Raw genomic sequence first — 16249 nt, forward strand, 5'->3', positions numbered from 1 at the left:
AATATCTCTATTGGCAGCACACCAGCAGCCTCCATATCTCTAAAGAAATCCTTAGTTGGATTTCTGTGTATTTTTAAATTAAAGTGGATTTTCCCAAATCTTAGGAGAAATGTTCCCATGTCTTATAATAAAGACATAAAAATCATTTGGATATTTGGAAACATTCTTTAAATAAGGCCAAAATGCCTTTTTTTAACCTACTAGCTTAGAAGTTTCCTGAAGGCAAAGACCATGACATTCATTATTGCATCCCCTACACTGAGCATGGTGTCGAAAACTGAAGAGAGGGGTTGTTGGAGGTAGGAAGGATAGCAGAATAAGAGAGGGGTTGTTGGAGGTAGGAAGGATAGCAGAATGAATCAGACATTATTGCACTATGTACATATATAACTATATGTCCAGTGGGATTATACATCATGTACAACCAGAAGAATAAGAAATTATACTCCATGTATATATGATATATCAAAGTACATTCTACTGTCATGTAAGACCAATTAGAGTAATAAACAAACAAACAAACAAACAAACATTGTAATTATTAGCAAACTAAGCAATAGAGACCTATTTTTTGAATGGCTAGTGGATTAATACATGAAGATGTCTGTTTCAAGTGACTCCATTATGGAAAAGCTTGTGTAGGATTAGATATTCCATAGAAATCACAATGCTATAGACATCTTGAAGGAAGAGAGAATAACCTTCTTTATATACCAGGATGATGTCATCATTTTTTCCCAGAGTTTATCACAATACCTGCTACATGGTAGGTAATCTTTGAATATAGGTCAAGATAATACAGTAAACAATTATATCAATAGATATGTTCTAATTTAAATAAATCTGACACTTGGTTTTTGTGCTCTAAATCTCAGCTCACAATCAACATTTTAGAATCACATCTACCAAAGAAAATTAGGTCCTTCTGTAGTAGCTTTAACATAAAGATACTTAAGATTAATTTCTTGCATGGTATTAGTTATAATCTCATTTATTTTTTGAAGAAGAAAGAATTTATTTTTATTTTTATTTATATATGACAGCAGAATGCATTACAATTCTTATTACACATATAGAGCACAATTTTTCATATCTCTGGTTGTATACAAAGTATATTCACACCAATTCATGTCTTTGTACATACATTGCTAACCCCTGCCCCCACCCTTCCTCTCCCACCCCTCTGCCCTATCAAGAGTAGTATAATTTTAGAAACAAACAAAATACTTCCCCATTTGTTAAAACACCAGTTTTTCTTGATTTTTGCATCTTTTTGAAAGTGTCCATATTTTGTCAAAGGAATGCTCGCCACCAATAAAGCCCACAGCTACTTAGGAGCCAGAATAATGGATACACCTTTCTAGAACCTTAGAAAACACTGTGCTGAGCTCCTGCAAAATACTATTTTAGTTCTTGAGCTTAAACCAAGCAATATAAACCTTCAGTCAACACCAAAGAAGGGCCTTGGAACAACAATAAATTGTTTAACAGCTTCACACAGCATGGTCCCTTTGTCAGTGTAGGGAAAATTGGCAACTAAAGAACAGTGGAATGGCTTGGATTTGGGTGGATCTGTTTTGTTTTTGCTTTTGTCCTTTACTTAGTCAACATCTCACAGCAGAAGACAGTGATTCCCTCTATCAAATTAATGACTATTTCCAATGTAGTCCTCCCTCTGAAATCGAAAACCAAGTAGTTTCCAATTCCCTATTTAATGGGTTTGGACATGATGCATACATGGAGATAGCTGTGCATAAATGATTCCATTTAAAAATCCAAGCTCTTCTCTTTTGGAACCTAGTCAGTGATGATGAAGAGTTCACCAAGCTTTTTTAGACAGCGTTCCATTTATTAGCATCATTAATAACAATAATAGGCAAAAACTTGTCCCAGCTGAAGAAAGAATTGCCCTACAGGATGTAAATAGACCACTGTGAATGTTCATCAGCTAGATTTCTTGTTGGATTTGAGATTGAACAGAAATTTAAGTTATTACTCATATTATTCATTAAATTTATATTTTTCCTATTAGTGTTCCCAAGGCCTTGCCAAGGTGTCATTGAGAATTCTAATGCTCTGGCTCATTTTCAGTTAGCTAAGGGGGAGAACATGCTAAATTGTGCACAGAGCAATATATCTTCCCTCCTCCGCTACTCTACTTCAGTCCCCTCTAGGCCTCAACAGGTTTATGCATTGATTCGATCTGGTTTCCTGGCCTTCGGAATCTCCCCACTCCAATCCATTACTGCCAAGTAATCGTCCTAAAGCACAGATGAGGCCAAACATCTCCCTACTCGAAAAATTGTCAGTGGCTGTCCGACAAAGTTGAACTTTGCCTGACTTGAAAGGCTGGTTATACTTTGGTTCTAATCTACCTTACCCACCTACTTCATGGATTCTCCCACCTCACCTGTCCTGATTTCTAACTATTCCTTCCCTGCCTTTCCATGCCCTTCGTCATGCTGACCACCGCTCCAAGAAATCTTATCATGGGAAACATGTCCCAATTGGAAGTAATTTTTTTTCCCTATTCTTATTCCCAAAAGCATTGTGTTTGGAAGGCTCCTAAGTTCCCTTTTTTTTTTTTTTCAAATTTTGTGTTATATTTTCTTCAATAAATACAATCTTCTCATCTTTCACCCCAGACTTTAAATCCATTTAGGTTAGAGGATGAGTCACACACAATTTAATAGTCCCTTATAACATCAGGAACTTTTATATAATAGGAACTTAGAATGTTTGAATGAATGAATGAATGAATGAATGAACGAATGAATGAACGAATGAATGAATGAGAGAAATTATCTCTTTTGTATAATACCATTTTCCTATCTCATTTCCATCCCAAAAATATGACAGGAACATGAGCCATTTAAGCAGTTTAATTATCCAACCCAAAATGTGGGCTCTGAAGATCAGAGTGAGTCTACATGCAACAGCTGAGGTGTCAAAACACATTAAAAATAATAATGCAAAAATAACCAGGTGTAATATAAGCTGAGTATTTTTTTCTGGCACCTCTTCCCCTACCATTCAATTTAGAATTGTGTTCTATAATTATCGCATCTATTTAAAGGTCTTATTTTCTGCTGATTCTTAACTAGTTAAAATACAGCTTTCAGGGATTGAAAATATTAGTATAAGGAAGAAATGAATGCTTTTCTTGTAACTGATTAAAAGTAATCAAAGTGCACCTTTATTGATACAGTATTTTTTGTCAAGCATATAGCACTGAGTAATGAATAATCATCTGCTTGAGACTCATGATTCTGACTGCATCAGAGAAATTAAGTAAGGTGGACTATGGTCTTTAGGTTGGGTAGTGGGGAGAGACTAAAAAGAACTTCTACCAACAGTATATTATTTTGAATACTTTGGTGATGTAGAGTAAGACATGTGCCCTCCCCTCAAGAAACTTTAGACAAAAATAATATTGAGTTAAATAGAGTATGACAGATAGGAAAAGATGCCCAGCACTAGCATTCACACTCCAGAAGAAGGCTCTGAGGGTATCCAGGATGTGGCAGGATGGGTTGAGTAAATCACTGGCCAATTTGTCTACCAAATCTTGTTGAATTTACATTTGTATTTATCAGCTTTCTGTCACTATAACAAGTATATTGGATATATGAGATAATCAATTTATAAGGAGAAAAGGTTTATTTTGGCTCATCAGCCCGTGTCTGGGTGGCCCTATTGCTTTGAGCCTAGGGTGGTGCATTATGGTGTGAGCACATGACAGAGCACAACCATTTATATCAAGACCAACAAGCAAAAAGAGGATGGAGTCCACAACCGCCTTCAAGGACGGGCACTCAAAGACTCAAGACCTCCCATTAGACCTCACCTCCTAAAGATTTCCACCACCTTTTAATAGCACCAAGCTGGGAAATAAGGCTTAACAAGCAAAGGCCTTTGGGGAACATTGCAGATCCAAACTACAGCAACACTTAACTTATTTCTCATGTTGTTCTCTTTATTGGTTTCCTCACTGCTGCTGCTTTATTTAGTTCAGGCTGGTCTAATTTCTCACTGGAAATGGTCACTAAAACAATAGCCTTCACAACTCTCTGCCTCCAGTCTGCATCTGCCTTCTAACTCTGCACCCCCATGGTTCTCTGCAGAGACTTATTTCAAAGAGACAAATATCAGCATGTGATTTTCCTGCCAAAAGTCTTTAGATCACTAACTATTGCCTTTAGTTGTAAGAAGTATTTTACTCCCATCACGACCTTAATCCTTATTTCTCTAGTCTCTCCTCCTGTTATTCCCAAACACAGCTGTAGGCTCCAGCCATACCACAAGGTCCCTCGAAGGGCCATGTTCTTCCCTGCTGCCATGCCTTTGCACAGACCCTGTCTGCTTCCTGCCAATCCCATCCTTCCTGCTCAGCCACCTGACTGGGATACCTTCCAATAGTCCTTCAAAGCTTTCCTGATGCCTCTGAATCTCCAATTCTGAAAGTTTCTGGTCTTCATCCCACTGCCATCTTTACATCTCCATTTTCAGCACTATGGCTCTTGCCCAGTGAGATTAAAAATTCTTAATCAGTAAAAAGAGTGCACCATTTTGGAAATGAAAACTTCAGATAGATACTTATCAGGTCCATTACATTTTCTGTAAATAAACTGTCCCTGAGTACACCCAGTGCATTCTCTTTTAACACTGTTGCTGTTCTGCAGGAGCCAAGATGCTGTTCCTAAACCAGTTTTCCTCCTCAACTCCAGGATTACCAGGAAATTTCTGTTATCTACCCAATTGCCCAATTGCCCACTGCCAACAGTATTTAAAAAACAAACAAACAAAAAAAAAAACCCTGCATCAATTCTTCTCATCCTCCAATACCAAAGGAAGTTCAAGTCTTTGCATTAGCCCTGCCACCCATGAATGAATGAATTCTATACCTCTTGCCAGAAAAGTTTACTATCATGCAAATCTACTAATGGTTTGGCAAATGTGGCCTTACTCAAAGAAAGAAGGTAACAGTTGTATTCACAGAAAGGACACAAGCAGGGACCGATCTTGGACAGAATAAAGAGCAGTTGACCTAGAATAAAAATGAACCGATCTCTTAAAGATAAAATTATGGAGCATTTATGTTCACAAGTAAGCTGATAAGCAAACACCTCTGTGCACATGGAAGAAAATCATAAATTCTTACAATGGCCTGTTAGAACCTACAAAATGCAAACCAATCAATCAATCCCCAACTTCAGTTTTTATGTCTCTCATTAGCTCCAGATATTCTGCTTGTCATCAACTCTCAAATACACCTAAACCTTTCCCCACACAGGGTCCTGTGAAGGAGCTGGTCCCTCTACTTCCTGTCTGGATTCTTCCCGCCCTTCAAATTGCAGTTCAACTTCTCATTATTTCTGAAAGGCTGTCACTAACTATCCTATTTAAGGAAACCTACCTCTCATCTCATTATTTATCCTATCACTCTTACTTCTTTCCCTTTAGCACTATCGCAGGCTAAAAATGTTTATTTCCTCTCATCTTCTCTTCTGGTTCACTATTAGCATCTTCAGCACACTGTGCTTGGCATATGGTAGGAGTTCAGCAAATATGAGTAGAATGAATGGAGAAACAGACATTCAGATGGGAAATACACCTTCTCTCTACCAATTCCAGGCCTAATATCCATTTGGCAGGTCCAGATCTTGGGCAAAGGATCTCAGAGAAATTGGGAATATTTTCTGTTGGTTTGGTTCTCATGAGAATGAGCAGAAAAATCTCTGTTGGATTTTAGCTGAAATAACGAACCTCTTGACTCCATGTGTTTATTATAAATGTGAATTCCCCTTGTTGATGAGATGCTTTCACTCCAAAGTCCACAAGGATGTGAGAGCATAGTGCTTGCACACAGGTCAGTTGACCACCTGCCTTCTGACTGATCATAATGATTTTAAGTGTCTCCATACTTTCTAATAGACTTCTCTTTTCTTTTTAAAAGAGGCTTAGTTTAATTCTCCCCCTCTACTTCTTGAATACAGCAGAAGTTAGTGACTCAGTTCTAACTAAGAAGGGAGTGGAAGTGATGCTCCGTGACCTTCAAGCATCATTAAAAAAGACAGGTTCCACTGGATGCTCCGGAGAGCTTGCTCTGTGGGACACCTTCCGCCACAGCATGAGCATACTCAAAACTCCTGAGAGAGGCTCCTGAGGAGAAAAATGAAGGCTTCCTACCAACAAGCCAGTCAGATGAGTAAAACACCTTTCCTTTCTTCATTTACTCAGCTTTTTAAATTCACATGCCACTCTTTCCCTAGTATGTAGTTATACAAATTTCGATGAAGGCATAAAGCCAAGTATTCCTACCATGATCAAGGTACAGTTTCCCTCTTGCTGCTCCATTGTTGTCTTGTCCTCTCCCTCCAGCCCAATACTCAGCAACCACTAGCCTGTTTTCCAGAACAGAATAAGCCATCCTTAAAAGCATATCTTACAGGTCAATTCAAGCCTGCAGATGACAGGAGCCCTAACTGATAACACTGCTGCAATCTTATGAGAAACCTCAAGCCAGAATCACTCAGCCAGTTACTCCCAACTCTCTCCATGGAAACTGGGAGACACAATAAATATCTATTTTTTGTTGTATTAAGTCACTAAGTTTTGAGGAAATGGTTGTTCTGGTCGCCTTTGAAAATTTTTGTTATTTTTATCTAAGATGCCTTTTTTCATTGGGCTTGGAGTAGATCTGTGGGTAACTGAAAGCAGAGGAGTGTCACAGCATTAAAGATTGAGCTGTCCACTGCTGATGAGTGGGCAAAGGCCAAGCCAAGACTAAGTGGGACAATATATGAGGTAGCCAACTCACTATCTAACCTGAAAGTTTGCAGCAGAAATAATTCAAAAGTGAAAATCTCTCACTCTTATGTTCTGCTAATTTCGAGGTAAATCTGCTCCTCTGACTCACACACTACTTTTGTGATTTGAAGTCTTAGATAAGCTGCTTGTATTCCCTTGAAATTAATCCCTATTCCTAAATCAGGCAGCAAATGCCTTGCTGAGGGAGCTGTGAATCTCAGTGGCCTCTCCAGGAGTATGATTGCTCTTCACAGAGTAAACTCAGGCCTCTCCATCAAACTCAGGCCCCCACAAAGAGTGAATATGATTGCTTTGCACTTCTATATTCACTCCATCTGATATGGACTCATGCATGTGGGTAAACTGCTCTATTGAAGATACGCATAATGCATTTTGCAAACCATCCATTTCCAGAAAACTGAGGATTGACTGTGCCCATTCTATATCTGAGTTCAGAACGAATTTTAAAAACATTTAAAAATAGTAAGTCCCCGTAACTGTTTCTAAACAAGAGTTAATTGTTCAGAGTTGTAGTTAACCAATGATGAGTCACTGTCAATTGGCACACTGCAATCAGGAATCTGAGTCTACTCCTGACTCAGAAAAAAGCTGTCACTTCATCTCTCTGAGCCTCAAAATCTGCTCTATAAAATAAGAATAGAATTCAATGATACTTAATGTTTTTTTCCAGCACTATTCATCTTGTGATTCTTGGAAGCATTATTAAATTTTCAAATGAGTTCTTTTGCTCTGTGTCTTCAGATGAGAATTACAACAGAAGAGTCTCCTTTCCCCTGAAACAATGAAATAACTGTGCATTTTCCATTCAAAATCTTTTAAAAGAATAAATTATAAAGGTCTGTAAAATGAATATTCTATCTGCAACTAGCCATAATTTTATAACTTTAAACCACTGTTTCTAAATAAGAAACTGCCTCCTATCTATGTTTTATGCTGGCAGGAAGATTTTGAACTACAAAGAAAACCTTATAAGTATTTTCTGACCATTGAATTGTATAATTTCATAATTCAATAACTCCCTTTGTATTCTACATGACTTGACATATTCAGGAAGAGAAGAAAGATTTTTATTATTATATTAAAATAAGGAAGTAGACACAGAAACTGTTTTCTGGAACAAATAATAATAAAATTGAGTCAATACCAAGTTATTCATTTTAATAACTGTTTAGGGCAATAGCATTTATAATTCTTTGTTAGTTTATAAGAATAATTTCCTTTTTAAAATTTGATCTACTACTTGAAGCGAAAAAAGAAAAAGAATAACATGGTTCTAAAGAGTTTCCAAGACTACATAATGTAAACACCAAAAAATGTGCAAATTATTTAAAATATTAATTTACATACAAATAATACATAGAAAGGTGTAAATCATAGGAATCCAGTTTGTTTCATTAACAAATACACAAAAATGAAATTTCAAAAACTCTAATTACACCAAAGATAAAAAATATAAAATACTTGAGGACGAATTCATATGAAAAACATTGGCACTGAAAACTATAAAACTTAAAGAATAAAACAACATAAAGAATAAAAAATATACAAATATAGGATGCCCCTGGACTAAAAAAAATCAACATTTTGAAAAATTTTATTTTCCCCCAAATTGACCTATAAATTGAATTAAATCCCATTTAATATTCCAACCAGCTTTTTTTGTAGAGAGATTTGACAAGTTGATTCTAAAATGTATACAAAGATGAAAAGGATTTCAAACAATCCCAACAAAATGAACATGCACTACCTCATTTCAAGACTCTGGTAGTACCAAAATAATCAGTGCAGTGTGATAGTGATATACAAGACAAAGAGCCATGGAGACAAATAAGTTTTCCAGAAATAGACTCGCACACAATCAATAGATTTTAAATAAGTGATTCAAAGCAATTCAATGAATAAAAGTAAATATTTTCAACAAATTTTCTCTAACAATAGTGCAAATGAACAGAAGCAAAATGAGTTTCAATACCCTACTTCACACCACACCCAAAAATTGAGATAGTTAAAACTATGACACTTGTAGAAGAAAACACACAAAATTGTTTTGCATAATGGATATATATATCAATTATTATAAAATACAGAAACAAATTATTTAGACTTACCTGCTTTCCAATTGTTTACTCATCAAAAGATTTAATTATGAAAATGAGTGTCAAATTAGGAGAAAATATTCACAAAGGATATATGTACTTAAGGACATGTCTTCTACTACTCATTAATACAAAGATCAACAACCAAATTTTTAAAATATATATAAAAGACATACAAAGGAAGACACAGAAATGATCAATAAACATGTGAAAAAAGTTTTTGACATTATTAATGACTAATGAAAGGTAAACTAAAACCACCTTTTTAAACTAACTAAAAATAAAATCAAATACAAAAACAAAAGACAGAAGAAAATGTTAGTGAGGCTTAAGAATTCTTATGTTATTTTTGGGAATGCAAACAAACACAGTTACTTTGGATTTGAGTAGTTTCTTATGGTTAAAAATATACAACTCAGGATCCATAAATTCTACTCCTACATATTTACCAAGAGAAGTGAAACATGTGTTGACCAAAATAGAAATGAAAGAGTTGAACATAAATATTCATGGAAGCTGTATTCAAACTAGCACCAAAACAATCCAAAGTCATCAAGAGGTGAATGGATAAATTGTGGGATTCCTGTTAGTAAAATACTACTCAGTAATACAAAGACTTTGCCCTAAACAATATGCAAAAGAAGCTAGAAACATATACAAAAATATATGCTTCTTGATTCCATTTATATGAAATTTCAGAACAAACTAATTGTTTGTGAAAAAAAAAAATCAGAAAGTGATCCCCTGGATCAGAGGATTGGGGTTGATTGGAAAAGGTAACATTGAATCTTTCCCATGATATAAAAGTTACATATCTTAATATGTTTGTCAGTCCCACCAATATTTGCATTGTCAAAACTCATAAAACTATATCACTTAACATTTTTATTGTATTAAAGCATTTATAAAACAGATCCATAAAAATTTATAAAATATTCAATTGGGATCATTTTAGAAGTAAAAATGATTGCCATGTTAGAGCTATAGAATTTTAAGTCAGTTTTATTAACTATTTTTTTTCATTTTTGGTTTCTCTTTTTTTTTAACTAATTATTGAACACCTACTAGGAGTCTGGCACTGTTGGAGGTGTTTTGAGCACTGATATCAATGAACAAAATAAACATAGATGTCTTCTTCAAGTTGCCGGCAATCTACTTGGAGAGCAGGGAGGAAGACAGAAAAACAGCATAAATAAGTAAATAATAGTGTTTAAAAACATGAGATTTGCTAGGGGAGAAAGAAAGAAAACGTCTAGCCTGCCACCACTCTGACATATCATGCTCTGGCTGCCTGATGACATTTTTTTGAAGGTTCTGGATATGCCTATCTTTACTGATTAACATTTTTGCCTTTATTAATGACAAATGATTCTAATGCTTTAGAATCATTCTAGAAATAAGTGTGCAGGTATGTGTGTGCGTTTTCAGAAGTGCCGGGTTGCCATAGTTGCTTCATTCCTCAAGCTTTTGCAATATTTAATACTTGAATAAATATGTATCAGAATGTCACCCTTGGTGGGTAAAAAGGGTTGGATTCAAGGACATTGCGTTCAATGCTAATCACATTCCATGTGCTACTGAGTCATAGTCACATTGAGTTATCAAGTCAAAGAGCAGCCTTTTTGTCTTCTGTATGAAAGACAAGCTGCTCAAATGTTACAGAATTCAGATGCCCAAGTCATTAAGATGTGGTGGTATATAAAAGATGCAGCATAGATAATTCAAAATAGACAGGAAGAATGTGCTCTAGGAATAATTCTTCTTCAAGTCATAATATCTGGCACAAAACATAAATAAAGCCCTATTTTTCTCCTTCAATGCCCTGCCGTGAAGGAGTCACTGAGCCAACTTGTTATCTGCCAGTAACAGCTGAGTTGGGGGTAGGCCTTCAGCTAGAGAGAGACTTGTCTTATATTTTTTAACAAGACATAGACTGAAAACATAAGAAATCCCCAACAAAAAGCTAAAATGCCACAACTCAAAACCTCCACAATGAGATTATCTGACGTAGTGAAATATTAAACCCCATGTCATTTTTCTATAGCTAGAATGCAAACACAAAAATTACTTTTAAAGTTTACTCTTAGTTATTATTTTAATCATTTATCTTGGGGAAAAAATTTCTTTAACTAAATTCTATAGGTGCACTCACAGACCCCTATTCTCAAATCTATATAGTAATAAAGGATTCTTTAAGGATAATGTATTTATTAACTGCCTATGGCTTATGCTTCCTTCCCAATTGCCCATACATTTATGATTCTGCTCAGGTGGCATGCCTTCTTGCTTGTTAAAACTACACCTACTCTTTCAGTTCCAGCTGAAGCCCTTTTCTTTGGTAGTCTTTCTCAAGCAATATATTTGTAATTGACCTGTCCTTCCTCTCAGTTCAGGTAGCAAGATCTTGTATCCCACTTATTTAGTTAAGGATCAGACATTTCAATTCCTATAATAATTATTCCTCTTAGAGTTCCTGATCCAGATGAAATAAGAACAATAGATTTCACAGGCAGAATCCAATTTAAATGCAGGTTATATTCTCGAAATCAATTTGTAAATTTTGTCATAACAGCTGTTATAAATGATGGTGCTCTGGCAAGAAAATAAAGCAATATCTGATATTTTAAAGACCAAATCTGAGGTATGGGATCAACAGGATTCCTTTGTAGAATTATTTTTTCTGGGAAAACACATTTTAAAATGTAGTATGCAGTTTTGTTCTGCTTCTGCACTGCCAACACCAAGCTGATAAAAAATGTTCAGGTGATCAAAGAAAGCTTTAATGGTAGCTGATGTGGAAATAGTCCATGAAGTCCCATGAATTGGTTGTGGCTTCCTAGGGCATCCACAGGAAGTTTCCAAGTCTGCTCAGAACCTTCCGAAACACCTCACATAAACTGCGAGTGAGTTGTGGTCTCCAGTAGCCCCCAAACACCTGTTAGAGGCTGTGGTAAAGCAAGGAGGTAATAGCTATATAGTGCCACACAGCACCATTGTTTGGTCTGAATTCATAAAAGCATACAAGTTTAAAATAAGAGAATGCTTTTTGGCCTTTTTAGCATCTTCTCTCACATTGCTCATCGGCAAAAGCATTCACTAGAGAACAGAGTTAACCCATTAAATCCTAAGTTTTCAATTCTGTGCATATTTTAATGAAATTGACACAGGTATACTAAAATAGGTGGGAAATCATAATCTAGATCTTATATATTATTATATTAATATTATGACTATTACATTATGATTATAATATCACTGTATATTATAATTATATTCATAGTATTATAAATGTATGATATAGCACCTATTTATATTAAGTTTTTACAGATGTTCCTCATCTGGGACAACAGGATAAAATGGGTTAGGAATAAAGCAGAAGGAAAAAAATCTGACTCGTGGATGGGTGCCTTTGATCTGAAGGTCAATCAAAATATGGAAAGAAACACTGAAACAAAGGAGATTACAAAGTTTGGGCTAAAGCTAGTTTGCTGCTCATTTTCTTTTTCTTCCGTCTCTTTTGGGTGACCTTCATGTTCTCCTTACATTGTTCTTAAAGCAGTAAGAACAATGATCTCAATTTGTGAAAACACAATCCTTTCTTGGAAAACCCAGGTTTCTGGCAGAAGCTAGAAAAGTTGCTCTTACCTCTTAGTTCCCCCATATCCAGGGTGGTCCCAAGTTGTTCTAGTAAAGCAACCCTTGCTGCATTCTTTTTGTGTTTCTTGCCATCATAATGCTGCTGGGCCATCAGAGGGTTATTAAACCAGGCGGCACAGAGCCCACAGTATCTGTCTGAATCTCTTCTTTGATAGGGAGATGCAACCACCGGAGCAGCTTCCACCCGTGGGGGCTTGAGTGAGCTCAGGGGTGTTGCTGGAAAGACAACAACCAGAGAAGCATGGGCCAGGTTAGTCCATCTTTGAGTGCACCTTTACTCACTGCCCAGAGATTAGAGAGTCTCCTATTCACTCCAGAATTTAAAAATCCAAGAGAATTTCCTGAGAGCAGGAAAATTTTCTTTGTCAACCTTCACTTTTGAGTTGGTATACAAATGAAAATTCTTAATTGACTGAATTTGTATATTTTTATGCTGAAATGTGATGGCTCAAGAGGTCATCTCTTAGGGGAAAAATAGGTTGTAAAAATAAACTCTTAAAGGTAAAGAAGTGATCTTTAAGTCAAAATGAAACCAATACTTAAACATTGCACAATCATGACTTGAACGATTTTGAATGGATGAATTGGACATTTGTGTGCTAAAAATAATAGATTTTCCTAAGTGATACAAACAGATCTTTCAGTGACTTGAATTGTACCAATTGAGAAAATCATGTTAATTTTGTCAGTTATTTCTGTTTATTAGGATAAGTTCTCAACCTATACCTGCCAAAGTTGATGTTGAAAGTACAGCGGTTATTTTTTCTTTTTCTAAAAGAAAAAAAAAAAAAACAATATACAGCAGATGTTGCTTGTCCAAACTGAAAGGCATATATCACATATCACTATTTTGAGATCGCAGAGTCCCAGCTATTAATACATTTCCATTGTGAACTTACAGTTATTTCTGGACTAGAAAAAAAATTGAAGGAGTTTACTAATGGAAAGTAAAAATAACTTTAGCATGCATTACAACATATAAGTTGCTACCATCCCTACAATGACTATGCCTCAGGTTATTGTCCTATTTCTCAGATGATTGACTTCAGAGATGCCAAGTGACTTTCTAAAGATGAGATATCTAGTTATAATAAAGACGAGACTCAAAACCAAATGTTTAATTTCCAAGGCCAATGTTCCTTTCAATGCCCCCAAGGACTCTTTAAATTAAATAAGTAAAGAGATATTTTTCCCCTAAAACTATCTGTCATCTTTTTCTTTTTGTAAACACAAAATTCCAATTCATCTTGGAAAAATATTCTGATCCAAATATTTTCAAAACAAAAACAATATTTAAATTCTCCCATGGCTCATTAATCATATGCAATTTAGCAGCACCTTCTATGTGTTCCTTGTCTCCAAAATGGGAAATGTAGTTGACAAAACTATGAACATAAGGGTCATTGTTCCAAGGAAAAGCAGAAACCTGGGACATCAATGACGAGTTAAGAAACCAATTAATCAACTCCCCAAGCTTTCAAATTAACTTCTGTGTGGACTTTTAGATTTTAGATAAAATAACTGATATGGAAATACATACTTGCCTAATGACATTTTAATTCAAAGAATATCCACACCATGACAACATATCAGGAGGTCTTTCTTCCTCTTATCCAGAGAATTTATCAGATCAGGAAGTTTTAGTTAGGTTAAATTTAACGGTGTTATTTCTAAAGGTACTCTGATAAACAGCATGCTTCTTAAATGCCTCATAGCTAGATTTGATTATGTATAACTATATAGAAATAAATCTCAACTGTGTGCCATACATCCCACCAAGGGTCAGTCTTCTATGACTTGGGAAATCTAATAAAGGCTACAAATCTATGGTTCACCTGGATATGAAAGAACTATCCATTCTTTTCAAGAAAATTTGGTCTTGCCTCAAAATTTCCTGCATTTTTATCAATTTCTGAGCATGTATAGCTGCATATTGCTTTTTATGATAATGGAAAGCAAATCAAACATTTGCAATCTCAATGAATCCTGACTCTTGAAGCATAACCTATTTTTGTCTAAACTGGACCCTAAAAAACAGTCACTTTATCAATTTTTTATTTTTCTCAATTAATACCTGATATACCGCAGCCTGGCAGGAGTGATGCACAGCAGAACAGTCATCAAATAACATAACCTTATCTAGCAAATAGGAAAGTAGAGTGAGGCTACTTTTGTATTGTAGTGTCTATTTCTGAATAATTCTATATATTATCAGATAAAGTCTAAGATTTAAATATTTCTTTTGTTTCATTTTCCAACTGTGTACTCCAATCTCAACCCAGTTTATATTTTCCAAATATTTATAAAGGCAAAGACAGGGGGGTAGGAATAGCCTTGCATCAAAGTCAGAAATCAGGGTTGACTTGGGCTTCAGCATCACTGAGCTACATGACCTTCAGCCAACCTCTGATGTCCCTCGTTTCCACAAGGTTAAATTTTAGGATCACTAAGCCTTTTAAAGCTAATAGTCTTTGCTGCTAACTCACAAAATGAGAATGGAACACATTTTAGAAGCTCTCTCCCTTTTGTGGTTTTGACTCAATGCCAAATATGGAAATTGCATGGGAGGAGTGCAGTTTCCATTTTTATCATTATTTTTTTAATGATAAATCCATGTGTGTACATGGCTCATAACTCTCATAATCTTTGGCTAAAGTGTATTATTCTAATGAAATTAGTACAAATGGGGTAAAGATTATATTTGGCTTAAAAAATATCCTTTTAATAAACACATTTTTGGTTAATATGTGTTTAATTTTTATTTTTATTTCATACTTCATATTTTCATTCAAATTATAAAAAAAAATAAACTGAATATTGATTTTATCTATCTTTTATAAAATGTTAATCCAATAGTCAATTAATCAAAAACAGTGTTTTTTTTTTTCTCTCTCTCCATTTTTTTTGTTGTTGTTGTTGTTGGTACAGGTATTGAACCCAGGGGTACTTAATAACTGAGCCACATCCCCAGCCCTCTTTTTTTTAATATTTATTTTTTAGTTTTAGGTGGAAACAATATCTTTATTTCATTTTTATGTGATGCTGAGGATTGAATCCAGTGCCTCATGTATGCTAGGTGAGTACTCTACCACTGAGCCACAACTCCAGCCCCACTAGCCCTTTTTTTGTACATTTAATTTAGAGACAGGATCTCACTGAGTTGCTTAGGCCTTACTAAGTTACTGAGGCTGGCTTTCAACTTGTGATCCTCCTGCCTCAGCCTCCTAAACTGCTGGGATTACAGGCATGCACTATAGTGCCCTTGCCCTAAAATCAGTAGTTTTCAACATTAGACTTACCCAACTTTAAAATCTCTATGCCCAGCCTGTACCTCAGACCAATCAGATTTGAGTCTAGAGGGAGAGCCAAGCACTAAGATGTTTTTAAAGCTACACTCCTCCCCAAGTCACAGCTGATACTGAGAACAGCCATATAAATATTGCCATGTTTTCTTTGAAAATTACTATAAAATAAAGTGGCAATGGAGCTAGTTTTTCCATAGGCAATAGAAAAAAAAGGTCACATCTTTATCCGTGAGACACAGAGGAATAACAATTATTTGCTTCTTTGGAAATTATAATTTTTTTCATTTTTCAAAATCTAAAAAGTTTGCCAAGACAGCTAATATCAAAATGAATACTGGTAAAGTTAGATAACAGTTCTGA

At 35.3% G+C, this 16249-nt stretch overlaps 1 protein-coding gene across 3 annotated transcripts in view; it reads right to left on the reverse strand.

Moving 5' to 3' along the window:
- Zmat4 (zinc finger matrin-type 4) overlaps positions 1-16249 on the reverse strand; it is a 348227-nt gene that overhangs the window by 103779 nt on the left and 228199 nt on the right. For 2 of the 3 annotated variants that reach the window (XM_078031255.1, XM_078031254.1), the window contains exon 5: positions 12573-12800. The exons of the other annotated variant lie outside the window; for it this stretch is intronic. In XM_078031255.1, the coding sequence (XP_077887381.1) occupies positions 12573-12800 (228 nt within the window). The remainder of the gene's footprint in view (positions 1-12572; positions 12801-16249) is intronic. 3 annotated transcript variants of the gene reach the window in all.

This window comes from Ictidomys tridecemlineatus, chromosome 14, assembly GCF_052094955.1.
Source record: "Ictidomys tridecemlineatus isolate mIctTri1 chromosome 14, mIctTri1.hap1, whole genome shotgun sequence".
NCBI lineage: Eukaryota > Metazoa > Chordata > Mammalia > Rodentia > Sciuridae > Ictidomys > Ictidomys tridecemlineatus.